Here is a 27,727-nt window from a genome sequence, read left to right as displayed (position 1 = left end):
ACAAGGAAACGAGTGTACTGATGGGATGACATGAACCATAAACAAGCATCTGTTCAAAAAAATGAAACGTTGTTTTTTTGGGTTTTGTTGTTGTTGGTTTGGTTTGGTTTGAGTTTGAAATAGGGTTTCTCTGTGTCCCGTTGGTTGTCCTGGAACTCTCTCTGTAACCAGGCTGACCTTGAACTCAACAGAGATACTTGTAAGGCCTCTGGAATTAAAGGCATATGCTACCACCACCAGAGAATCAAATATTGTTAAAGGGAACTTTCCAGAATATGTATGAGACTCCATGAATGGGAGACCAGAGTTAAAGAACTGCATGTAAAATGAATCTACACTCAAAAAATTTTCACAGAGCCTCAGCGGCAAACCTAAGGCTGTTTATAAAGACAGGTTGGTCGAACCAATTAGTCCTTACTTTTCCTGCAGCTAAAGACTTTTGTTTCCTTCGTCGCTCTACAAGGTCATTAAAATTTGCCAGGCGCACAGAAAATTGGCCATGATCTGCTTTAACTCGAATTCAGGTTTAACCAAAGTATTTACAATGCACTGCGCATGCGCTCTATTTGCCAACTCTGACGCTCGAAAAACCTCTTCGACGAACCTTTGCGCCTGCTCCATTGCCAGCAGGCGGCTGGTCCAAAGACAAGGAAGTGGTCAGCGCGCCTGCGCCGCCCCTTCTGTGGCTCCGGCGGGTTGCGCAGGCGCACAAGTACCTTTTTGACCGTAAACATCCTGCCGATTTGAACCAAGGATTTGGGCGGCCGGAAGAGCCGCGCCGTAACGGCAGCCATCTTGTTTGTTTGAGTGAATCGGAAAGGAGGCGGCGGCCGTGGCGGTGGCGGGAGCAACTCCGAGGCTACACCGCACAAGGGCTCCCCCTTTCCCCGCCCCCTCCCCCGACCCTTTCCCCCCTCCCCGGGCCACCCACCCCTCCCAGCTCCCCGCAGAGATACAGGTAAGCGACCCGGCCGACCCCTTCTCAGGCTCTGGCTCCCTCCCCCGTGCTCTTCCCCGCCGTGCTGCTTTAGGGGCGCGGGCTCCGCGGCCCGGACTTGCGGTGAGAGGCGGCCGGCACCGCGCCCCCCGCGTGCTGCCAGCTCCCGGGCAGCGCCCAGCTACCCCGCGCGCCCGGGCCCCTGCGTCCCGGGTCCGCCCTCGCCTGGGGTCCTCGCTGGCCGGGCCGTGTTCCGCGCCTGCTGAGTTACTAATGGTTCCGCTGCATTCCACGGCCCACAAAAGCCCCTCCGCTACTTGGAGGTCGGACAGTGGGGACACAGGGAGAGGAGGGAGGTTTGAACGAGCCCGCTCTCGGACCTGGCCGCCCCCTCGGGGGAAAATGGCTGTCTGCAAAGACGCGGGACTCTGGGCGGGAGCCGGCAGGGAGGCTCCTGGGCCGGCGGTCGTGGTGCACCCGGTGTGGGGTCCGGGGTCCGGGTCGCGCCAGGCGTGTGCTGGCCGCAGGGCCCGGGAACTCGTCAGCCTGTACTGCTGTCTCCCTCAACCCAACTTCTCTCTATATATTTTTTGTATGTTGGGAATCTCAGAATTTGATCAGGCTATTCTAAAACACGACAGAGTAACATTGCTTCCAAGAAAGAACATGAGTGTAACTGGTATTCCCCTTAACTTTTCAAAACTTTTTTTTTAATGGTTAAGGATCGAGTGCTGTAGAGAGGTTCCGAGGCTGGGTGCCTTTTTCGTAGCAGAGGAAGGCTTTGAGAATGCTCTGCCAGGATAGTGTAAGGTGACACTGTCGAGGTGTTCAACTAGACCAAGCGGCCTTCAAATTTAAGAGGGAAAGACTGTGGACGTTTTCTTCGTGCTCTCTGATTTGTTAAGCCGTCTTCAGCGTTCCAAAACGCGTTGGTGTTTGAAGGGTTTATGGAAGTGGCTTCTCTTTACAAAAGAAAGTTAATATTTGCTCTCGTTAAACTGTATAGGGAAAAACATTGTTGTCGTCCCCCTCCCTCCTCCCACAAGGGTGCAAAATCCTCTTAAAAATCAAGTGTCAGTGAACTGAAAGGCTGCAGAGTTTTGGAACAGACTGAAGTAGCTTTCCTGAGTTGTAAATACCTTTACGGTTGAAAGCAGCTTTCTTTGAGAAGGTGTTGATGAGGGTGTGTGTCCTTGTCCAGTGTTTGAATTATTTTAGAATTTGTATAACCAAAATTACAGAGGTGTTTAAGGAGTGGACTTGGTGCTTTTTGTATTATGCAGAAGTAAGTTGGAATTTCTTTTCAGACTTAGCAAAGCATGCAGATTCTTAGAACTATCGTATACTTGGGTAGTTGGGGAAACTAATTCTTGAGAAATATATTTTGTTTTTCATTCTATCTTAAAGGTGTGATCATACTAACTGGGCAAGTTGTATTTTGAGACTACTGTTTGAAATACTTGGGATTACATGTGCTGTTCATTTAATTGTCATTATCCCTAATGAATACTGTTTGCTTTGTAGTTGATATAGCTGAAAATCAGGGTTATGTTTTGTTCCTGTTGTTAGGAGAGGTGAGGAAATCTGATTATGTACCCCAGGCTAGCTTTGAACATCCTCCTGCCTCAGACTCAGGAATCCTAGGATTACAGACACCAAGTCCAGGCTAAACTTCAGGCATGAAATGACTTCTTATTACAAATAACGAAGTAAAGGAGTTAAATTTGAAAGAAAACGCACTCTGTCAGTACTAGAATCAAAGAGAGTTGAGCAGCCATATGCAAGACAGACTAGACACACAGAGCACACTCACACACACACACCCCTTCCTCTGTAACCTCCCAGGCCACTAATAGACAGCTCTGTTTTAATTTGACTTAGGTATTGATGTTTTCCATAGTTAGCAACCTAACCTTTAGGTTTCCTATTATAAAAACACATACAGATCATAGTTGAGCATTTTGCTAACTGGATAGCTACTACAAATTGTGATTATGCCTTGACTTCTAGTGTGGTAGTTCCAATTTTGGATTGGTGTGCCTAATTTTTGTTTTTTAAGTATTCACATAAATGCAAAATAGTATAAAAGTGAAGAGTCACTTTCCAGATGGAACTGTTGTCACCAGATTCTTAAGTGCCATAGATACTTTGTAGTTATGCAAACTCTCCTAACTGTATACAGATGACCCTACATATCCTTAGCGTCCCATAGGGGAACTAAACCAGCCACAGATTAAAAATGTTAATCATACCTCTTTTGTTGCCTTTCATATTTACTATGGCAATTTTTGTCTGTTAAACCAGTGGGAGGTTTGTAACAACCCTTGACCCAGCCAATCTAGAGATAGATGCCATTTTTTTCCAACATTCAGATCAGGATCGGGTCATTTGGCTGGTAAAATACTACTTACAGTGTGCACCGAGTTTTCTTAAGATACAAAGCTGTTATACAATTATTGTCCTAAAACAATAACTTTATACATACTGACAAGCGAAAGCCTCCTTTGACTCAGTAGAAACGGTCTAGAACCAAGCCTGCAGTAATAGCTCTGAAATGTACGTGTGTTTGTGGAAAATTTGAGATGGCCATTGTGCTTTGGTGTCTATAAGAAATTTGCTCCAGGGGACACTGCCCCAGGGATTACAGCCCCCTCCCATACCAAGAAAGAATAAATATATGGACATGCTCAAATTTCCTGATATACCATATTGTTTAGGGAATAATGAAAAGGATGAAAGGCGTACATGTTCACTACTGACACACATTTAAAAACTAGTTCTTACTGCTGTTGGCTTAATCTAAGAATATATACCTTTTACCTTTGAAGGGGCAACTGTATGCTCATAGACCACATCCATTAAGTACAAAGACTCCACCACCGTCAAAGCAACAAAAGCTACACTTCCATCAAGCACTTAGGGAATACAGTTATCATGTATATTCTTTATTCTTATGTAAAATGGGCTAGTATTTAGTCCTTAGGAAATTGGGCAAAACATTCCATACATACTTAGTTCATTTTCCCTGTCTCTTTTTCCACACATTCCAGTATATCTTTAATATTGATTAGTGAAAGCATAGTTTCTGTCCAGAAAGCATGAATGTGTGAAATTTTCCTAAGACCTTGCCAAATTGCTCTTGAAAGAGGGTGGACTAGTTTATTCAGTAACTTTCCTAGTAGGTAAGTGAAATGCTGGTAAAAACAGACCTTGGAGCAGAAACATGAGCTTCACTTTGACTTTCCTTCTTTGCTGTAAAAAGAGACTGCTTTAGTCTTGCGTCAGTGAGGATGTTCTAAATAGCATCATCAATTGAGTTGCTTGCTGCTTTAGAAAACTAGAAAACGGTTTAAAATCATGACAAGCTCTGCTTTGACTTCAAATGCAAAGGTCTTTTGCAAGTGATCAACAGAATTTAGAATCTCCAAAATCTCTACAGATTAAGTAGCCATATTTTAAAGTTTAGATTTATTGAGGGAAGGGGGGAAATGATGCTTATGTTTTTTTCTTTATTCAGATACAGGCTGTAACTGAGTGACTTACTGGAGTTGCTCTGTCTGACTTCCCTTGGTAGAATGCTCTCCTGTTACTAATTGTTTCCCAGATTAATTTTAGTGCCCCTCTGCTTTACTTGTTATCTCCCACCACCTGCCAAAATCTATTTAGGAATCTGCCTCTGCATAGCTGGAATGCTTTAGGCACAGGCCTCTCTGCCCAGCAGCTGAAGTAGTACCATAAACTACTGACACCTGTTGAAACATACTAGTAGTTTTCATTTCTGGACTCTCTAGAATTTTTTACTTTTTTTAATTGAGAGCAGTTAGTATATCCTATTTTCTTATTAATAAGCATATATTTAGTAACTGTCTTGTGGCCAACGTTATTGTAGCAAGTTTTTCTCTTATTTAGAACAGAGTGTTTGGAGTGACTTTTAAGAACACATTACCATATTGAATTCCCATAAATTCGCTAGGTTTGCTTATACACTAGAAATAGTTGAGGTTTTTCTGTAACAAACTTTAATGCTCGAAATCTCTGAATTGCAAATGTAAGTTTCTCCACGATATGGTAAATATTCTATAAAATATTAAGTGGCAAACATAACTTATGAAGTACTGTTTCATACACCACAGAGCATTAACCTATTATTTTCTATTATAATATTCATTAGTTTCAACCTGGTATTTGAGAGAAAGGTTACAGTATAATAAAGAGCTGATGAAGCTTGGTTTCTTGTTTTCCCTTGAGAACACTTTCTACTGTAAATTAATGATGCAGTTAGAACATTAGGCTCAGAAAAATAAGAATTTCAGCATCCTTTGTTACTAAGTGTTGGAAAGGAGGGAGCTGAAGCAAACTTGACTGTTTCTGTCTTGCTATCATACCTATTCCAAAGATAATATATCATTTTCCCTTTCTCTTTTCATCCCTCCAAACCTTCCCTCATACCCCATGTTCTTCAAATTCATAGCCTATTTTTCTTTGTTGAGAGTGTGTGTGTGTGTGTGTGTGTCTGTGTCTGTGTCTGTGTTTGTCTGTGTGTGTGTGTGTGTTCCTGAATATAAAAATAAAACCTGTTCAGTCTGTATGTTACTTACACGTATGTTTTCAGGGCTGAGCATTTGGTGTGCTCTTCCCTGGCAAAGACTCTCCTCTCAGCATTCCTTAGTTGCCTCTAGTTCTTTGTCTAGGGTTGAGGACTCATGAGCTTGCCCCATCCCCATCCCTGTCTGCATGTTTATTGGTGTTGCCCTTGTTTGGATCCTGTTTTGGCAGGCTGCTTGGTGAGACTTCATGGGTGTGGCTTCACTGGCATTTCTAGTAGACACAGACTAGTGGTAAACCTAATATTCCTCTGGCTCTTAAAATCTTCCCACCACTTTTCCTCAATGATCCCTGAGCCTTGGATGTAGGAGTTGTGTTGTAGATTTGTCATTTAATACTGGATTCCACTAATCTGGATTCTGAAAGTTGTGGCTTTTTGTTAATGGTTTGTTACAAAGAGGAGTTTCTTTAATGAGGGTTGAGAACTGTGTTTATCTGTGGGTCTAAGGATAATTATTTAGACTGTAGTTAAGAATTGTGCTGGTTTAGTAAAATGACCGTTGTAGGTTCTCCTCCAAGATTCATGACTTCACTAGCCCCCAAGGACTGGCTAGGTTTCCAGTTCCAGGTTTGATTTCCCTCTTAGAGAGAACACATCTTGAGCCCAACTAGAGAACTGTGGTTGCCATCAAGATATGCATGCCACTCCTGTACCCTTAGAGTTACTGCGCCATGCTGGTCATCATTGTAGTTCTGAGGCCTCATAGCTAGGTAGGACTGTTGGTTGCTTCCCTTTGGGTCCTCTGGTCTGGCCTCCAAAGTGTATGGTGTTTTTGGAATACCATTTACTGTTTATATAGGGCAGCCACGGGCAGTGGCAATAGTCGTAGTATTTGGTAGAGTCTCTTGGACAACCCTGACAACTATTCAAAAGAGAAGGGCTCTTCATGCCTGTGTTGAGTTTTGGTTAAGGCAGTCTTTGCCTCTTAGAAGAAGCATCATCAGTCCAGATGGGAGATTTTTATGTAGAGTATGTATGTATGTTTTTATACCAACTTATGTATTATATGTAATTTTAGGTAGATAATGATTCTTTAAGACTTTCAGACATCCTTCTCTATTATTTCCCTGCTCCCTCTCTAATTAACCCCCCTCCCCATTTTTTACATCTTCCCCTTAAGATCACACCAGGTTATTTCCCTCTATTGCCTCCTTTTTCCTTTGTTACTGTACTGATTTCAGCAATTAAATCTAGGAAACACATGAGAGAAAACATTCAGAGTTTGTCTTTCTGAGTTAGCAATATGATCTTTGCTAGTTCTGTACATTTACCTGAAAATTTCATTTTTCTTTACCACAAATAATGTTTTTGGCATATATGAATTTTCCTGCCTATGATACATTGAAAACAAAGTTTCTTTTCATCAATAGAAGGAACAGGCATGTTGTTAGTTAAAATATAATCAAATTTTCACTTTAAAATTTACTATTCCCTTTTATGTGAAAAAGGAAATTACAGTTACTTTTTTTTTTTTTTTTTACTTAAACCGTTGTGATAAGGGTACATTTTCTTCGTGGCTTACTGATACTAGATACCTTTTTATGTTCTCATTTCTCATGGGGATGTCTTTGCTGGGAAATTTCCTTTTTGCTTGTTTTCTTATTGGATTTTCCTCTTTTTTTACTTACTGGTCTTGACAGTTCCTAACATATCCTAGATTAAGTTCTAGGTAAATAATGGGGCTTTTAGCTTTTTCAGTTTGAGTTCTCAGCAGTCTTTTATAAAGCAAACAGTTTTAATTTAATGAAAACCAGTTTAAAGAGTTCATTACGGACAGTGTGGTTTTGTTCCTAAGAGCTACATAGCCCATACATTGGTACCTTTTGTCTAAAAGTGCTCTAGTTTACATTTAAGACTGTGGCCTAATTTTGTGGAGAGATTTTTATTCAGATTTAATTTGTTTCCTATGCAGTTAATTGAGTTTAACGTAAAATGGCCAAATGGAATGGTTTAAGACTTAAACTTTTCAGATGTCTACTCTTTAGCTTTTGTTGAATGTGGTACAAATGGAGTGTTCCTTTCATCCAGGGAGCAGGCAAGTTGCGTTCTGATTGCACAGTGGCCACAACCCAGGGTTCAGATAAATGTAATTTGGTTGTTTTTTAAATAATTTGTGTGTAGCCTGTGAGGTTTGAATTTAGCTCTGTTGGTTTTGCATTTTGTTTCTGTTCTTTTGGTCTGTTGACTCTTAAATCTCTCCAGTCCAGTTTGTTGCAGGATTTATCATTCTCTCTGTCTTGTTTCTGCATCTCTGCGAAAAGCCAGATTGGAGATACATGGGTGTCTGTGAGCTTTCTGCTTAGTTGCAGCGATCCCTATGAATATCTTTCTGCTAGTACCATAGTGGACTTACAGCTCTGAGGTTTAAAACTGAATGGGCTTGTTCTCTCTGTTTTACTCTTTATTTTTGAAGATGTTTTAGCTTTTCTGTCTGCTGCTCCCTATTAATTTTAGAAGAATCTTACCTGTGGTTCTTAAAGCACACTGTTTTTGCGCATTGTGTTAAAATACCCTTGAAACCATATGTAATCTCATGTACTGCCTAGCAGCCACACTTAGAACTTTCGCTGTAAAGTCGGCTCACAGTAAGTGTATACACTGTATGTACATTAGCTTTATCAGCAGTGGCCCAAACTTAACAAGTAACTGAATATTCTTCAGTGGGTGAGTGGCCAAGTAGATTGTAGTTTCTTTCCTCTCATAGTTTCCTCAGCAATAAAGAGAATGCACTGTTGATAAATAGCAAGGTGATTGACTGTGCTAAATCAAAAGAAAGCCCATTCTGTGTGACTTTATTGTCAACATGTTTATATAAAAATATCAAAATGAAATGTATACAGTTTTGTTTGCCAAGGCTTAGGCATAGGGGGCAGGAGTGGGCGAGTCAGTTGTCTGAGCAAACAGTTGGATGTCTCATTTACAGTGTTGAGTACACTTGTACACATCCGGCATGATGGTGTAGAGAAGCGATGTGCTCTGTCTTAGTTTACAGGATAGCACTACTGAGTCAACTGGTCGTGAATCTATAATCCTTCCAAAGTTAAAAGGCCAAAACTATTCATAGACTGTTAAAGATCTGCTTTCTAGTTCTTAAAGTGGGCCTCTGTTATTTCAGAAAAGGGCACAAATTCATTTGACAAAAAAGGTGGGCTTAACATCTTCTTGAAGGGGGAAATTAAATAACAAAGTCTTCAAAGGTAATTAAAGAGTTAGAGGTGCTGGGTTCCTCCTGTCCCTGCACCTCACCTACTTGCTCAGCCTGACCTCAGATTGACCGTCCTGCTCACCTCAGCAGGTGTGCTGCTGCCTGTACTGAGCGCCTTTCTTGGAAGGGGTGTTTTTGTTTTCTTTTGTGATGCCAGGGATTAAGCCCAAGGCCTCATGCTTGCTAGGCTTACACATTTCTTTTCATGTGGATACTAGCCAATGAGCAGAAGTATTGTCTGCCATCAGTAATTAGATTGGAAATAGGGTTTAATACTTGGTTGGGTTTAGAATAAGAGATTTTTTACGACAGTCTTTAGAATAGCAATTCATAAAAGGGTTTGACCCTTCTCTTTTCCCTATCTGTGTTAATGTTGGCGGTGGGCCTTGCCCTCATACTAAAATAGGATTATTTTGTAAGATGCTTACTGTACTTTCAGGCTGTTTATATTCTCATACTCAATGTAAAAAACTAGTGTTTCCATATTTTCTACATCTTAATAAATATTTCAGTTCTCACACGAAACTTAATAATTTTTTTTCTCTCCTCAGGTTTCTTTTTATTTCATAGCAAATAAGAAAAATGTTCTACGCACATTTTGTCCTCAGCAAACGAGGGCCTCTGGCCAAAATTTGGCTGGCGGCCCATTGGGACAAGAAGCTAACCAAAGCCCATGTGTTTGAGTGTAACTTAGAAAGCAGTGTGGAAAGTATCATCTCACCTAAGGTAGGTTTGGTGCTGGCGATTTTTATATACTTGTGTGTGAGACGGAACTTGTAAAACAACTGTACCTGTGCATCAGAAGCAAGAGAAGCCTATAGGCAGATTCGCCAATTTTCCTTTATTTTCATTTTTATCATTCAAAATAATAATGATCATAATGTATAGACTGAAAAATACTGTAGATCCATTAGGCTAACGCCCCCTGGTATTGCTGTAGGAAGAGAGGATCTGGAGGATAATGGACATGAGCAGAGGCTTGTTCTTAAATGTTGTGAGGAAACATCTGTTTTTTTAGGTGAGGGGTAGGGGATTGAGGTTTTTTGTTTGTTCTGTAGACATTTGGTTGGTTTTAGACTTAAATAGCTCGTGGATCTTACTGGGATTGTAGGTATTTCTCCATATCCTTCCTAGGACAATTCTCATTTAAAGTTTTTAGTATCATGAAGACCTGACAGACAAACAGTATCAATAACCGTATCACCTAGAGAACCCTTTCATAGTAGTTGCTTTCCTGCAAGAATGTTGTAGGTGCTCACAATATACACAGTATTAGTTGTATCGTCTACATAAGAGTAAACTATATTGCCTTGTAATTGACTGCATTCAGAAACTGTGTTTATAGCTCATTTAATTGTTGCATAGCACCAGAGTCCTTTGTCTGCAGAACTTAGAGGATTTGAAGCATACTTCAGCTGAGGTGAAATCGTTCATAAAGTCATATAGAACTTTAAGTCTGGAATTCTAAGTCACTGTTTGGGTTGAATGTGACTATCCTAAGCCTTCTCTTAGGATAGTTTACCTTATTTCTAACTTTTTGAAGTCTTAACTCTTTTCTGTGTAATACAGCCATTAAAGAAAGATACAGCAGCAAATGATACAGTTTAGAAAGGTAGTCCTCAGGCCAGAGAGATGACTTAATGAGTAAGCGTTTGATGTGCAAGCCTAACGACCTAACTTCAGGGCCCTAGAACTCATTTAAAAGCAGAATGAGGTGGCTCTAAACCTGTGGCATGGGGGGATTTGAAAAAGGAGGAAACTCCTGCCCAACACCACCACCACCATCACCACACCACCACCACCACCATCACCCCAACACCACCGTCACCACACCACCACCACCTCCCTGCTGAACAAAGGCTCATGGGCTAGCTATACTGGAGTTCACAGCACGGTGGCAAACTAGGAGAAAGCCCTTGTGTACTTTAAAAAAAAAGACAGAAAGACAAACATGGAGAGCCCCAACAGTGGTTCAATAGATTAAGGTATTTGCTTTAAGGGGGACCTAACTATGTGAGTTCAGTCCCTTGTACCCACGAGATAGAAGGAGATAACCTATTCCAGCAAGTTGTCTCCTGGCAGACACACAAATATACCCACTAAATAAATGTAATTAGGAAAAGACATGGTGGTGGGAAAATTCTGACCCCTGGTATTGTTCTTTAACCCTATAGACATATACATACATAAACATTGTACATGTGTATTTAGACTTAAGAGTTAAAAATTAATGTTTTTCTTAAAGGGTGGTCTTTTTTATAATAAATAGTGCTAGAACAAATAATATCAGCATGTACGACAACAAATCTGGAGACATACCTTATTTCTTGCAAAAATAAGTTAACTCAGGGTCATAGACCTAAAATGTGAAGTATAAAACTAGAAAATAACCTATTAAGACTCAGACAAACCCTATTTGTAGAAAATATGCCAAACATTTTAGTCAGATGTTGATTAAGAAAATATGCAGAGAACAAGTAAATATATTTAAAGGTGTTTCCACATTGTGTGACAAAATAAATAAAAAAATTCCAACAACCAAATGACATCACATGTCTGTTGAAAAACCAAAATCTAAAACCCTGGGGGTATTAACCGTTGGGGAGAAGGTGGAGCTGCAGGGAAACCGAAGTGGGAATGTTTCCTTTACTTTGCATTGTAAGCCCGAAAGAAGTCTTTTTTTTTCTTGATACTTACCCAGAAGTAGTTGAAAACTTATACGTCTATATTTAAAAACAAAGAGATGTTCATAGCAACTTGACTCAGATTTGCCGTGCAACATCCTAAGTGTTTAAGAGATCCTCAGTGGATGTGTTGATAAAACCTGGCCTGTGCATTGCCCTGCTCTGGAAAGGCTTCCTGCTGCAGGGTTCTGACTGCAGAACACTCTTAGAAAGGCACAGCTATAAAAGTAGTGAAAAATGAGGGCTTGGGGCTAGAAGGAGTGTGACTGGGAGACCGCAGGCTTGATTTAGGGCAGTAGAGTTGTGCTCCCTTAACCATGATGGTGAGGATATGGCTCTGTCCATTAAATTCAAGTGCTTACAGGCACTTTAAAACCAAAAGTGGACTTTGGGTCACCATATATTGCTGTATAATTTATCAGTTATAAATGTACTAAAGAAGGAACTGGAGAGATTGTATTCTTTTATTTAATATCCATAAATACAAAACTACTTTGGCTTTAAGGATACTTGTTACAGTATGTATGAGTACTGTGTACACTACAGAAAGTCTGAGAGGTGAGAGTGTGGTAACAGATATAGACAGTTTGACATTAACGATAACTGTTGGACAGCACAAAGTACTCACTTAACATTTTGAAATCATTTCTTTGGGGGTCTTTATCAGCTTGTATTGCAATACAGTGTGAGACTGACCTGACACTGAGGAGCCTTTCGTGTTGAGGTTAGGATTGTTCTCCCTTAACTGGGAGCTTCTGTGAACTTTCCCAAGTCCTCCCATTAGACCAGGAACCCTTTGTTTTAGCATACAGCCTGTGTCCTATCTACTGTATTTACATCCCTCTGCTTGAAAGCTTGTCTTACTTCATTTTACCCGCTCTAAACCAAATTAACACAAACACAATTATTTACTAATTGTAGACACTGAAGAGGCACTGTCTAAAAATTTATAGTAGCAAATTTATTTTTGCTTTAAATCACATAAGATAACCACAAATGCAGAGACAAGATTGCAGATGGGGTCCTACACAAATGCAGTGTACACATACAATGAACATAATTTCAAACATATCTTTTAACAAGCATGTTTTTACCATAGAATTTGGGAAGCTTAAGTTAATGGGTATGATTTGAAGAGCTGTCTGGGGAACTCTTGAGTTCATATTTTTTATTCTTTGCATTATTTTTTCTTGTATCCAGGAAAGTTTTGAATATTTCTGTTTCGGTCATTAATGCTTTGTTTGTTTAGATCATTACTGTGTCTTCTGATGTAGTAGAAAGTAATGAACGTTGGCCTAACAAGGGAAAAGTGTTAAAGGGACATTCCAAGACAGCTCTGATTGGCTCAGTAGTCAGAGATGGCCAAAGCCTTAGCATTCTGCTCAGTGACTCTGTCCTTTTTCACACACCATCATGCCCTGTCTCCACACAGCAGGAAAGGGAGAAGGACAAAGACATTCTCTTATTTTGAAAGTCTTTCTCAGAAATTCACTGGCAAACCCCACCCCTCTTTCGGAGTTGACTGAAGCGTGTTGAGTACACCTGGTTCGTGACAAATTTTAACAGACAGGCCTGAAATCATCTCTTTTTTAAGGCCAGGAGTGTTTGCTTCTGAAACAAAATTATAATCCTTGGTGTGCTGATGGTAAAGTCCACAGGAAGGTTTGCCTCCTGCCTCATAGTTACCTTTATGTCTAAGTGAATTTATGAGTTAGTGTTGTTCAGTCTGTGTTAGTGGAACTCACAGTAAATGGTAAGGTGCAATATTTATTAACCAACTTTAAATCACCCAGAAAATACAAAAAAGCGAAAGGTCCTTATGAATAGCACAGGATATTCACTTTAAAGTACACTTGCCTCGAACATTTAAAGACAGTGGATTTAATGTCTCACAGGTGAAGATGGCGCTGCGGACGTCAGGACACCTCCTCCTGGGCGTAGTCCGCATCTATCACAGGAAAGCCAAATACCTCCTCGCGGACTGTAATGAAGCATTTATTAAAATAAAGATGGCTTTTCGGCCAGGTACTGTGCCTTGCTTTCTACCACGGTGGAAACTGCTGATTGCCTGTTCTACATAGGTGTGTTTTATTTTCATAGCAGTGTAAGGAGCCCTTCATAGGTAACTATTTCCATTCTCAGACTTACAGCTGAGTCATCAGAGCAAAAATGCTGAAAACTGTGGTTCTGTGATGAATTATAAAAGGTGGCTCAGAAAATGCGACTGAAGGGGGTTCTGGCTATTTTTTTCCTGAACAGTCTTAATGTACTTTAATCCTGAGACATTTCATTGTCAAGTCATTGTAATTGTTTTGCTTGGGGTAAGATTTGGTTCTAGATTTGGATTCTACCAACCAAAGTAAGTAGTATTTGGAGTATTCATCTGAACTCACACTCAACAATTTTAGCACTGATGAAATGTTGCTGTTTTAAGTGATCAGAATATGGGGTGGGGTTAGCTGAGTGGCCAAGGTGCTTGGAGGCAAACAAGGAGAGCCTGAGGTTAGTCTCCAGTGCCCATGGAAAAATGGTGGGCCCTGCCTCTAATCCTTACTGAAGGGAGGAAGAGATGGGCTCATGCCAGGGGCTCTCTGACCAGCTAGCCTTGCAGAATCTGTGAGATATATGTTGAGGGAGAGGATCCTGTCTCAACAACAACAATAATAACAACTTTGGATGTATAAGGTGTGCTTTTATATAACAGCTTGTGGTGAGGCTATATTCTAATACTTCTATTTTAATACATGACAGTAAACTACCTATTTTTTCTAATAAAAAATTTATTGTGTCTATACTATGCTAAATAGACAGTAATTTTTTTTGTCCTTAATACTTGTCATGTTATTTTTAAATACTTTAATCATGGAAAATTTTGAACATAGCTAAAATTTTGTGGTACTATTCCTAAGATAACCAACTCCTGTCCTAAGTAATAACTTAGTTATTACTTTTTTCTATAAACACAAAGGGCATGAGTCCTGCACCCACCTTATAAGAAGACAACAACAAAAGCCAGGCTCGGTGTGGCATTTGTAATTCCAGTGCTAAGGAAGAAGAAACAGTCCCTTAGACTTCTTTTACAGCCCAACCAGCTTAATTGTTGAGTTTCAAATGTAATGAGACCCTGTGTCAAGAAAGGTCTAGAGCAGTTGGGAAAAGTCCCCTGACCTAGACCTCTGGCTTCCACACTGCTCACAAAGAAAGCACAATTATTATATTTATTGTACTTTTTGTAACCATTGATACTACCCCTGATAAGTTCATGGTAAAAAGTAGAAGACTAACAGTGTTGTTGGCATGCTGTTTTAGAAACTTAGCTTACGGCACATTCAGTGCCTGGACGTGTAGAACAGGGGCTGTGGCTCATGCTAACATGACAGCAGACAAAAGATGTGCTTCCGTCTGGACGCTGCATGGGCTACCTCTGACCACATGTAATCTACTCAGGCCTTCAAGCCTCGTCTCTCTGTTCCAGGTGTTGTCGATCTACCTGAGGAAAATCGGGAAGCGGCTTATAATGCCATTACTTTACCTGAGGAATTTCACGATTTTGACCAGCCACTGCCAGACTTAGAGTATGTCTGCGTCTCTCCTTTCTTATCACTTCCTTCCTCCTTCCTAAGCCCTCATCTTGTACATTGTTTAGTGTTTGATACTAAGGCACCAGTCTTGATTTATGAATATGTTAATTATAAGATGTACAGTTTAGGAAATTTTTTTTTCCTCTCTGAGAAAATCTTGTGGCTATCAACTTCTAACACAGCTATAATTTGAGAATACTGAGAGACTTAGGCAAGGCTAACGTAGCTGAAGACTTTGTCTTGATACATTCTTTATGTGGTGCTATCATTAAACTTGGGTCTTGTTTCAAGATTTTTTTTCAGAGGTATTACAGTTATGTACTGTTGTCTTAGCAAACTACTGAAAGCTGTAATTTTTAAAAATACATATATGATGACTTACATTATTCTGTAAAGAATACAAAAGTGTCATTGTTTAAAACAAACATTTAAGAGAAAAAAGTTAAATGGAGATGATTGTTTTGGCAGAGGACTGTTGTTCCTCCTTCCTTCTCCCGGCATTAACATCTAACTGCCATGATGTGCTGGTAGATGTGGCTATACCTACTGAGTGTTGGGGAGCGCAGTTGGCAGTCAGCCTATTTACCACTCTAGTCGTCAGTGTGCGCCTGGGAGAGTTGCATCTCAAAATGAAGCAGACTAAAGTTTCATGAAATAGCCGACTTTATTCAGAGCAACAATTTATACTCACCTGGCAGAGTGTGGTAATGTAAGTCTTTAATCCCAGCACTGGGGATGCAGAGGCAGGCAGATCTCTGAGTTCAAGGACAGCCAGGGCTGTTACACAGAGAAACTGTGTCTCCACCACAGAAAAAGTCACCTGAATAAGGTGTCCAATCACAAGAGCAGGCTTTTCCATAGAGTCACATGAATAACAACAGCTGAAGTAAACTCCTATCTGCTACACCTGAGAGGAGCACAGAAACACATTCCAAGAATAATTCTGTGTTTTGGAGAAACTAAGGTCAAAACAAGGCTCTCATTTACTTGGATTTTTTCTCAGAAGTCTCACACTACTTCATTCTTGGACTGTGTTGCCATACCAGACCTCCACACTGAATTGTCTATGTATTTCACAACAAATTTTCTTGCTTTTTGAGAAGATCTGTGACTCCTAGTGGGTTTTTGGTTTGTTTCCCAATTTCTATATTTTGTTAGTTGTGGCTTGGTGCTAGCCACCAGCTTCCCCACCCCTCAAAAAAATAGCATTACGAATTTCCTGTCAATAACTGTAGCCTTTACAGTCATCTAATATCGGCTATTTAAACTCCCCTTCCCACTTTATACTAACCGTGGGTGATGTTTTTATCTGTAAAGCTTGCATCTTTAGAGACAAGGAATTTTTAGACACCCATAATACTCTGCTTTGTTTGGTTTGGTATTTTTGTATTGGGTTTTTTCAAGCCTCACTAGTTAGCTCAGGCTATCCTAGAACTCACTATGTAGACCAGACTGGCCTCAAACTCAACCTGCCTCTGCCTCCTGAGTGCTGGGAGTAAAGGTGTGCACCACCACCGTCTTCACAAGAAATACCAGTGATTCTTAATATATCCAGTTAGTATTTAAATGTCCCAGTTGACTCCTACATTTTAGCTTTCTTCTTTTTGGTTGAGGGCTACATGAAGTCTGCAGAATGCATTTAGTTGCTCTGTCCAGTAACTATCAGTCTTTAGAAGTCTAGCTCTGCATCTCTTTCCATCTATTGATCATTTGCTTATGCATTTGCCAGTGGTGTTCTCATCAATGTTTAATGTTGTCTACTTTCAAATTATAAGAGAGGTCATTTGTTAATAGATGAACAAGTTTCAGAAACACTAGGGAAAGTTAGAATTCATACAGATCCTGTAAGTTTCATCTAATTCATAATCTGTAAGTCTTTACCAAATTACCTTAGGTAGTGGTTTTAATGTATGATATTTTCTTTCCTGTCATTAATGGAATTTATTAAATTTCTAAATATAAATTAAGTTTGGGCTATGTTGATTTTTTAATATTAATATTTAATAAAGTATTAAACTTCTCAAAGGGGTATCTAGAAGAAATTGGCATACTTTGTGAAACTTGATGTGTTTCAATTTTGTTTAAAGTGACATTGACGTCGCCCAGCAGTTCAGCTTGAACCAGAGCAGAGTAGAAGAGATAACCATGAGAGAAGAAGTTGGGAACATCAGTATCCTACAGGAAAATGACTTCGGTAAAAGCAAATTGCTAGTCATTAGTTATGTTTTAATTATGTTGTTACATTGCCGGGAATTAAAAAGGTTACTAGGGTTAACATTTTCCCACCTGAGGACAGAAAAACTGTGTCTAGTTTGTGCGCTTATGTGTCAGACATCTTTACAGTTGCTGTACCAGAGTTGGGGTTCTTACTCCTGCTGTTGGCTGTGCAGTGAGAGAACCTGTTATTTGAAGTTGTGTGGAAACTCCAAGCACTATAGTAATGCTACTGTGAAGTAGCCGTTTTAGAACAGTTGCTTGTACTACTATAACACTGTTCAAAACCTAAGTGGTCAAGTACACATTCAGTCTTGCACAGTCCCACTTTATCAGTTGTAGTCAGAGTGTTAATTGTGCATGCTTAGTTTACCTTATGCAATCTGACTTTTGTTAGGCATTCCCCAGAGGTACAAAGTTTACGTCAGATACTTGAATATTTGCCACCAAATAAGGTTTCAGGAAGCAATATGGCATCATAATTGTAATAAAACATCAACTATTATAACAGTAGCATTTTTGACTTTTCACAGCTAATGACGTACTTAATGTGTTTAGGTGACTTTGGAATGGATGACCGTGAAATCATGAGAGAAGGCAGTGCTTTCGAGGATGACGACATGTTAGTGAGCACCAGTGCTTCCAACCTCCTCCTAGAGCCTGAGCAGAGCACCAGCAACCTGAATGAAAAGATTAACCATTTAGAGTATGAGGACCAGTACAAAGATGATAACTTTGGAGAAGGCAATGATGGTGGTATATTGGGTAGGTAGTCGTGCTTGTTCTCCTGTTTCAGAACAGTCCCCAAGTCTGAGTGCTAAGCATGCAGTGTACGAATGGGGATCAGCTGTCTCACGAAAGCTCTCTAGAAAACTAACCGAAAGTGTTTACCTTTGTATACATGCTTTGATCAGAGGTCTGAATTTCACTAGATGTTCAAGCTGCTGCATTTGTTTAACATCTAATAAGTAGATTTGGGGGTAGAGGGTCAAGACAGGGATTCACTTTGTAAAAAAAACTGGCCTCAAACTCACAGAGGTCCACTTGCCTCTATTTCCTGAGTGCTGGGATTAAAGGCATGTGTTACCACACATAGATATTTTTTGTGAAAGTATGAACTTAAAAGTGTTGGTAGAATTTTTTTTTTAGATACTAAGTGTTTTCGCTTTTATAAACTACTTTAAGAGAAACAAATTGAATATGGATTTAAATTTAATTCCCTTAAACCTAATGCCGTTTTTCCCTAGATTAGTTAATGTAATTATAGCATTTCTTTTTCAAATTTTAACTTCAATTTCTATTTCAGACGACAAACTTATAAGTAATAATGACGGTGGCATCTTTGACGACCCCCCTGCCTTGTCTGAGACGGGGGTCATGTTGCCAGAGCAGCCTGCACACGATGATATGGATGAGGATGACAATGGCTCGTGTAAGCATGTTATGTTCTAGGATTCTTGGGGTTGGTGGTGTAGCAATGAAAGAGACACATCACAAAGCAAGTGGTGACACAGAACTACTTCCTGGTAGTAGTAAGCACCCTTGACTGGCTTGGTTAGGATTGATTGCCAGTTCTTGGTTTTTGGTGTTACTCAGTGCTATTCCCCTCACTTGTACATTGGAGTTGAACTCTTCAGGGACTGCCTCGCAAATACATCAGTAGTTTCCTTCAAACCCATGAGGTTTGTTCCACTTGCTGAAAGGAGTTTCTTTTTCCATTTGTAGAGTCTGCGTGCTATACCTAAAGCCTGTTATAACCATGTTGCTTTTACAGTGGGTGGGCCTGATAGTCCTGACTCTGTGGATCCTGTTGAACCAATGCCAACCATGACTGATCAGACAACACTCGTCCCAAATGAGGAAGAAGCTTTTGCATTGGAGCCCATTGATATAACTGGTGAGCAAATGGAGTTCACAGTGTGTAGAACATAAGGTCCTAGGTGTTTTCTTTCTCTGCTGTTGAAGATAAGCTTCTTGCTCATACTCTATCACAGTCATCACTCTGTCCATTATAATTTGATGTCTGGTAGAAGAGCTATACAGGGAGCTGCAAGGTGTAAAATTACAGGACTGGCTTTCTGTAACTGTATTTTAGTCTTTGGGAGTCCTCATAAAACTAACAACAGTAGTCTCGGGTCAGCGAGATGACTTAGTGGGTAAAGGTGTTTCTCAGCAGGCCTGAGGATCTGAGCTCCTTCAATCCCAGTGTCCCACATGGTGGCAAAGGAGAAGCAATGCCCCTAAGTTGTGCTCTGGCCTACACATGTGCTACATACACATACATACTCCCCCCCCCCCTTTTTTTTAATGTATTTTTAGGAAGAACATGACAGTTTTTTGTGAGAGGATTCTAGTCAGTAAGAATGATAGCTCACTGGGAGAAGGGAAGGCACTGTAACAGAAGGACAGTTACAGAGAGAGATCCATCTTTTTATGTTATAAAACTCGTGAATGCTTTTTTATGAAATGGGTTAATGTATGAGAGTGAGATTGAATCAATCCCAGAAGTCTCTGCAGATGCAGGTGTCTTTGTAAAGTGATATGAATGAGAAGCAAACAGCTAAGGTATGCCAGGATGTGTTTCCAGACCCTGATTGACTCTGGGCTTCTTCCCCTTGATCAAGCAGCTCTGTGTAGTTATCATTTATGAGTTATAACTACCACAGTAAATGCCATACAGCGGAATCCTTTCTAGGCAACTTAGACTACTTTAGACACTGGGCTCCTATATATTTGGCCTATTTCAAACAAAATAATTTTTTTTGGGTTTGTTTTGCTAAAAGTTAGTTCTTTTTCATAGTCAGAGTTTAAAGTGTTAGAACTAGCCAGGCATGCTGACACCTGGGAGGCAGAAGCAGGTGGATCTCGGACTTTGTGGCTAAACTGGTCCACATATGCAGTACCCTGCCTCTCTCAAAAGAAAGTCAGAATTGGCTCATCACTAACAGGTGGTCAGGCCTGAAAACTTGCATGCATACAAGTAACATCATGTAGACTGAATAGGTTATACATACAAGTAACATCATGTAGACTGAATAGGTTATATTTATGAGGACTTGCGTGCTCGCACACCCACATGCAATGGGAAGGGTGAAGGGGAAACGGTGTAATTATATTCTCAAAAAGCAAAGATTTAATTAAAAGTTAAATATGCACACTTTCAAAGAATGTCAGAATTGAGTGACAGGTGTGACGTGTGTACTGCTTACAGAATAAAGCTCTGTGGACTTCAAGAGATTGACCCTTGAATTATTTTACCTATTTTATAATAAAGTGTGGATTTATGCAGTCAGCAAATTACATCTCTGTTGTAAAAAATGCTTGAAATTTTCCGGTTTAGACATACTGTCTTTATGAGGGCTTGCTCCTATGCTTTTTGTCTAGAAAGGTAGAGGATAGCCCCAGCCCAAGATGAGGAGGGTGTTCTAGGCTGGCCTCTCACAAAAATGATCTTATATTCTTTTATTCTAGTCAAAGAAACAAAAGCCAAGAGGAAGAGGAAGCTGATTGTTGACAGTGTCAAGGAATTGGATAGTAAGACAATTAGAGCCCAACTCAGTGATTACTCTGATATTGTTACAACTCTGGACCTGGCCCCGCCCACCAAGAAGCTGATGATGTGGAAAGAGACGGGAGGGGTGGAGAAGCTCTTCTCCTTACCAGCGCAGCCATTGTGGAATAACCGACTACTGAAGGTAGTGCAGCTGCCAGGGTTAATTATGTGTTTTGTCTTCTAGAAACAGTGACATCTAAAACCTTGGCTTGGACAGTTTTTGTTTTAGATACGTGGTTCTTCTTTCCACTTTACATCACAGCTTGCTGAGTGCGCTGTGCTCGGACACGGACACTGACAGGATGTGATTTCCCTGGTGTCGACTGTCGCTGTGGAGAGTAGCACCCAGCTATCCACTCTTAATGTACATGGCTTCAGAACGCCGTGCTTCACTCTGCAGTTAGCTCTGCTGCTCCTGCAGTGGAATCCTGGCTCTACACAAGTGCCCCTGCACAGCCCCGGGCACATTGGAGTTGCAGACTACTGTAAACTAACTGTGCAGGATGCCTGCTGCTGGGGATGGTGCTGTGAGATTGGTGAGCTCAAATGTGCAGAGGAACAGCCGGGGTTCTCTGTAATACTCCAAGGCAGCAAGGTTATGGTGGCTGCTCTTTAATGGAAACCCTGCAAACAGTTTCGAAGGATGCTGGTAAAAATGTTTATGCTTTGGAAGGATATATTTTATGAGTGGCAAAACCACAGGTCACATGCCTGTATTTGTATAGATAACCCCTCGTGCATGCTCATGTATGCACCACTAAACTTACTATGCTTGAATGAGACGGGCTAGCTCATGTACCTGTATTAAAATGTCATAAAATACCCTGTTCATATGAATATAGGGTAATAAAAATCTAAAATTAGTCTTTGTTTCAGTAGATTCATTTTTTTTTCTAAGCAAAAGTTTAAAATTTGAGGAAAAAACCACTTCTGCCAACATAGCTGTTTATAATTTAAACTATGAGGTGTTCTTCGTCTGTGAAATAATCACATATTTTACATGCTTGTTAATAATAAGTAAGAATAGGTTGTGGTGTTGTGTGAGATAGTCATTAAACCGTGTGAAGACAGGTGCAAGCATTGAGTACTGGAACAGGTTGTATGTTCATTTTATCAATGAAAATAACTGCAGGAAAATAAATTAGAAACCTTAAAGCTTAATATCATTGTTCTCCACTTTCTGAAATGGCTACATTTATAATTTGAATACTTGTTTTTCAAAACAAATGTGAGAATGTGAAATAAAAATGCTAAAGTGTGTGTATGCTGCTTCCTGATTATGAACTATATTAAACTATATTAAAATGTTCTTCAGTGAGAACAGTACAGATGCTAATGAGTCTTCCGATCCATGGCTTTATAGTTGATGCTGTGCTTATGTTTTTATAGCTCTTTACACGCTGCCTTACTCCACTTGTACCAGAAGACCTTAGGAAAAGAAGGAAAGGGGGAGAGGCAGATAATCTGGATGAGTTCCTCAAAGAGTTCGAGAACCCAGAGGTCCCCCGAGAGGAGCAGCAGCCGCAGCCACAGCAGCAGCAGGCGCAGCGTGACGTCATTGGTTAGTTCTGCTGGGGGGTTCCTGGATGAAGTTGAAAATGTCTTAAACGTCACCTTTGTGCTGTCACAGCCACAGTGCTCTAGGGTGAGGGGGTGTGCTTGGTTGGGTGGCACGGAGATGCATGAGTCTCCTCACCTTGCTGGATTGGAAACTCGAGTTCAGAAAGCTGCAGGGCTCAGCTGACTGAATTGATGGTGAAAGGGTATCTCACAGGATTGTAAGCCACTTTTAATACTCCTCCCCAGCTGAATCATCTTTGGGCTTCACTGCCTGTCTTCATTAGGGAAAGTAACTATATCTGAATCTTAATATACCAATTTTAAAAGTAGATTGTTCCAAAATACTGTTGAAAACTAAATTGTTTTCTTGTGATAACTGCAGATGAGCCCATTATAGAAGAGCCAAGCCGCCTTCAGGACTCAGTGATGGAGGCCAGCAGAACAAACATAGAAGAGTCGGCCATGCCTCCACCACCCCCTCAGGGAGTTAAGCGAAAAGCCGGGCAAGTAGACCCGGAGCCTGCGATTCCTGTAAGTATAAAGAAAAACACAGGTAGGAGAGATGGCCATGCAGTTAGTTGCAAGAGGCATTTAAGGAGTCTGACTTAGGAGTCTCTTGGTTTAGGCAGAGGATAACAAGAAGTGGATCTACAAGAGTGACAGCAGAATTAGGAGCACAGTCTTTGTCATATGTGGGAAAGGATGTTAATGCACTCAGCAGAGACTTGTTGGCTCTTTGTGAATGGTCTTGCTTCAGAGTGGTCCAGAATGAGTAACCTTAATCACTGAAGTGAGTGGTTCTGAACTAGAATTACATGAGAATTCTTACATCTCTCAAGTACTGGGCAAGTCATTAAATGATTGGTATGTAGAGAGCTGAAAACCAATGAAGCCATAACTGACGACGACAGACTTTGGATACCATGAAGTCCTGCTAGAAGAGAAAAACTAGCCGTGGTATCTGGTTTAGGACTCCTGTTTTAAGTCTGTGGAATAAATTCCTTTGAAGGGAAAGCAGGACTCTGGTGACACTAGGCTCCTGTTTAGGTCCTCATCAAAACTACCGACAGGACAGCTTATTGCTGACCTAGAGAAGTTTCTCAGTGCCCTGTGCTGGAAAGGACTTGTCAGTGAGAGTTCTTTCACGCTGCTCTTCCGGCAGTCTCTTTAATGCTCTCAAATGTTTACCTTAAATTCAAAATGAAATGATACAGACTCAGGAAACAGTGTCCTTTTCCATGTTTCTTGGTGCTTGCTTCAGAGGTCTTTCTGAAGGAACATGGGATAGTAAGTTATTGTAGCTTTAAAGTAGTTGGCGTGACCCTGCATTTTAGAGAAGGTGCCATTAAAACCCGCATCTTGATTTTTGTTCTTTTATTGTTTAAGCCTCAGCAGGTAGAGCAAATGGAAATACCACCAGTAGAACTTCCCCCAGAAGAACCTCCCAATATCTGTCAGCTGATACCGGAGTTAGAGCTTCTACCAGAAAAGGAGAAGGAGAAAGAGAAGGAGAAGGAGGAGGAAGAAGAGGAGGAGGTAAGAAACTAAAAGGTTTAAAAGAATAAAAATTAGAATAAATTCTTAGTGTAGTGAGACATCAGATTTTGTGCTGTTATAATTCCAAGTTTTCCTCAGAGGAAAGGCAAGGGCTGCCCTTACAGATTGTTGCTAGACTTCTAAATTGCTTATAGCTGCATTTTATCATCTTGTGGTCGGTAGTCGATTCTTATTGCTATTAAAGCCAGCCTCTGGTCTAACCTGCCTGTGGCCTGGAAATCAAATAGCCAGACATACTCCATTTGTGCCGGGTTTTGGCTTTGTTTTAATTAAACCAGAGTGAGACCTGGCTTGTGGGAGTGGAGCTTGGAGCACTGTTCCTTTTTACAGAATGGAAAATGTTTTAGACATGCTTCCCTTTTCTCCCTGGGCTATGTTAAGATCCTTTCCAAAGTTTTTATCTTGCTGATTTCTGGATCCTTCTTGAGGTGTAGTATAACTTAACTCTTCATCTGATATTTTTATCATGTATGTATCTATTTAAACCTTTGCCTTTGAAACTTTTTCCAGATAACTAAATGAATTGTTAAGATCTTTCCCAAACCTGTTTATATATTGCCTACAGTGGTTTTACTAACAGCCATTTGTTTCTAGTTGCCTTCATACCAGTGACAGAAGTAGATCCTTTCCTTTTGTGTGATGGTACAGTGTTTTAAACTAAAATTTAGTGTCAAACGGTTGGATTATGCTATTATCTCAGATTTATTGTGAATCAGTATTAAAACACTGCTGTTCTAGGTAAAGCTGCCGATCACTAGCTCTTCTTAGAGCGTGCTGTCTAAAACCCAGTGTTCCTGGGCAACGTGGCAGCTCCTGGCCCATACCACTTAGGATTCAAAAAGCCATTTGGACGGTTAGGGTAAAATAAAGCATACATTAATAATTAACAGTGTACATCATTTAATATAGAAACAATCTGAGTTATTCACATAAAATGCAGGCTCTTTGGTACTGGTCAGAGATGACCCAGAATATCATACTACAAAGTTATCATCCAACATTAATTAACCTTTCCCAGTAACTAGATTGTCATCGTCCAGGGTTGCCCATCCTAGTGTTTTGCTGTGTTTTATTTACAGATATATATAATTGAAGGAAACATTGTACTTTATGTGATTTGAGTCCTGGCTGTGTTTTATTTACAGCTATGTATAATTGAAAGAAACGTACTTTGTGATTTGAGTCCTAGCACAAGGTTCTTAACTAGGTGACCTGCAACAATCCATGTTCTATGACTTGTAGAGCATTACAGAGACATTATGTACAAGTGTTTGCTCACAAGAACTATCCTTTGTGATCAAAGTTCATAGCCGATGGCAAATGATTTTGAAAAGGCAAGATCACAGTTTTCTGTCAACGAGTCCAAACGCGTCCAACTGTTAAAGGTTTTCTGTATATGGGGAAGTAGTCATTTCAGCAGGCAGATTTTTCAATTCTAGTGGCCATTTTTTTTTTCAGGATGAAGATGCTTCAGGGGGTGATCAGGATCAAGAGGAAAGGAGATGGAACAAAAGGACTCAGCAGATGCTTCATGGTCTTCAGGTATGCCAGCAGTCTACAAAGAATTCTTTGCTAGAAAGCAAGTCTTGGTAGAACCGTGGAGCATGCCTTTGAGGGAATTTCTCCAGGACTACATTGCTTTGAAGTATCTTAATTACATACATGAAATGTTAAGCTAGGGCATATAGCTAGCCATGATTATCCTAAAAAGCAGACCTGTGGTGCACTGATTCAGAGCGCACCTGTGTATGTGCATTTCTGTCTTCTGTTTGATTAGCAACGGTAATGTGCTAAGTCATTGAGTGCCAGATGTCAATAAGCTCGGCTCAGGATTCCAAATACAGATGAGGCTTGAGCACCCATGACATTCTGGCAATTTCCTTTCATTTCTTCAAATGAAGGAATGGTTGATACTTAGGGTTTGTGGTGTTGCCAGGGCTGGTTTGGTTTTGGTTTTATTATCTCATCTATAGTGTAGCAACTTCACTTACTGCCTGGACTTTTTATGCCTTTAGCTAATGTGCTGTGGCCCTTTACCTCTTGATGAGCACGGTAACCCCTTGCATAACTACATGAATGTCCGGTCTTGGCTCCAGCCAAAGGGAGCTTGCTTTGGGAGTGCCAAAATTGCATCATCCAAGTACTAGTTTATTGTGTGAGTTCCTTAAGTTCACTTTGTTGTGTTTTATTTCAGCGAGCTCTTGCTAAAACTGGAGCAGAGTCGATCAGTTTGCTTGAGCTATGTCGAAACACAAACCGAAAGCAGGCAGCAGCAAAGTTCTACAGCTTTTTGGTTCTTAAAAAGCAGCAAGCCATCGAGCTCACACAGGAAGAGCCGTACAGTGACATCATTGCAACACCTGGACCAAGGTTCCACATCATCTGAGGAGCTAGACGCTTTAGAGCTAGTGTTAACTCACTAGGACGTACAAATTGCCCCATGTGTAGGGCACCAGAACCCTTTAAGGAAGTTTTTAGATTTTTGTTTGTACAAAATCTTTGCCTTTTCTTTCTTCATTTTTTTCCCCCAGTGTTTCTAATTTTGTCGACCATCTTTTAAGGGAAACTGCTTATTTGGGTTGGGTTTGTATTCCTGGAGAAGACAGTACCCCCAAGAACCCAGAAGACTTTTAACAGTTCAGAGCAGATGTGTGCAATATTGGTGCATGTAAGAATATGGAGTAACAGTCAAAAGTCCCCATTTTTATGTTAGTTTTCCATTACTTTGTTTAAAAGAAAAACCTGCCTAGGAAAATGCCTGACACTTTAAGAACTGTGGTTTGAGTCCCTTGACAGGAAGAGAAAAATGTCTTCCCATCAGTGAAACCAACAGTCTGGTTAACCACTGTACCTGGGGATAGTATGTGAGGCATCGTGCTTGTCTTCTTGATCATGTTTTAAAGTAAGTCAGTTCATAATGAGCAAGAACTTGTGAGTTTGTGCTGACTGATCCTCTTCGACTATTATGTTCTGAAATCATTCCGTGACTCTTAGGAACTCTGACGCTAGTGCAGCTCAGAATGACAGACTTCTGCAGTGGCGGGACTCCTCAAGGGCTGCAGATCGCTTTCTCAAAGGTGTCTGGATGTTTGCTTGAGTAATGAGATCATGAAAATAGAAATTCCCCTGCCTGCTGAAGGGCAAACCAATGAGAAACTACCCCAGATTGACTTCCTTTAAGCAAACAGTGCTGTAAAAACTAATGGCTTCTCTGATATTTATTATAAATGTTAGTACTGAGCTTCCAATGCTGCACACTCCTGTGTTTGAAACTATTTTAATAACTTTGCAACTGTAATCCTGTATCAGTTTCCTATAATTTAAATGGAAAAAAACATCCTAATAAAGGCTTTATTATTAACAGACCAGATAGTACCAGAAATTATGTGACTATATAAATATCAAAACGTGTTCACTTTGTAGGACAAAATTATGTTGAAAGTTCTAGCTTAAGTGTTGGCACTTTTATGGGGGGGAAATCAGTTTTAAAACTAAGACTTCCATGTATACCCAGTAATTTAAAATTATGTGAAATATTTTAAATTTGTGAACTCGTAATTACTATTTTAATGATTGAGCTTCTCGAGAATGGTAAGTGTATAGATGCTCTTGCGGTTTCTTTTCAGTAAGACGTGCCTGGAAACCATGGATCCCCTTTGTAAAAAGACACTGTAGATAATTGAATGTTGATTATAGAAAGGCCATTAGTTTCTTGTTACACATTTTGTTAGTCCAGTTTTTGTCGCTTATTGGGTTTAATATTGTTCTTGAAAATAGTCAATGCTATGTTATGTATAACTTTTCTAATAAAAGTTGTGTTTCAAGCTGTA

The 27,727-nt window shown here is 40.3% G+C and overlaps 1 protein-coding gene across 1 annotated transcript; it reads left to right on the top strand.

The window, feature by feature from the left end:
• Window positions 1-784: 784 nt before the first annotated feature.
• Rad21 (RAD21 cohesin complex component) lies at window positions 785-27,727 on the top strand. Its single transcript, NM_001025701.1, has 14 exons — window positions 785-958; window positions 9,300-9,474; window positions 13,328-13,457; window positions 14,908-15,007; window positions 17,101-17,207; window positions 17,786-17,992; window positions 18,534-18,659; window positions 19,002-19,124; window positions 20,699-20,922; window positions 22,170-22,341; window positions 22,723-22,871; window positions 23,727-23,876; window positions 25,356-25,439; window positions 26,092-27,727. Exons 2-14 carry the CDS (start codon window positions 9,331-9,333, stop codon window positions 26,281-26,283), a joined length of 1,908 nt encoding a protein of 635 aa, NP_001020872.1. The 5' UTR covers window positions 785-958; window positions 9,300-9,330; the 3' UTR covers window positions 26,284-27,727.

The sequence above is a fragment of the Rattus norvegicus genome, chromosome 7, assembly GCF_036323735.1.
Source record: "Rattus norvegicus strain BN/NHsdMcwi chromosome 7, GRCr8, whole genome shotgun sequence".
In the NCBI taxonomy this organism is placed as follows: domain Eukaryota; kingdom Metazoa; phylum Chordata; class Mammalia; order Rodentia; family Muridae; genus Rattus; species Rattus norvegicus.
This window is presented reverse-complemented; position numbering and strand designations above follow the sequence as displayed.

Coding starts and splice junctions, on each gene's coding strand:
- Rad21 (NM_001025701.1), top strand. CDS start 9,331: ATGTTCTACGCACATTTTGTCCTCAGCAAACGAGGGCCTCTGGCCAAA. Junction 9,475..13,327: donor AAAGTATCATCTCACCTAAG/GTAGGTTTGGTG, acceptor AATGTCTCACAG/GTGAAGATGGCGCTGCGGAC. Junction 17,208..17,785: donor CCTACAGGAAAATGACTTCG/GTAAAAGCAAAT, acceptor TAATGTGTTTAG/GTGACTTTGGAATGGATGAC.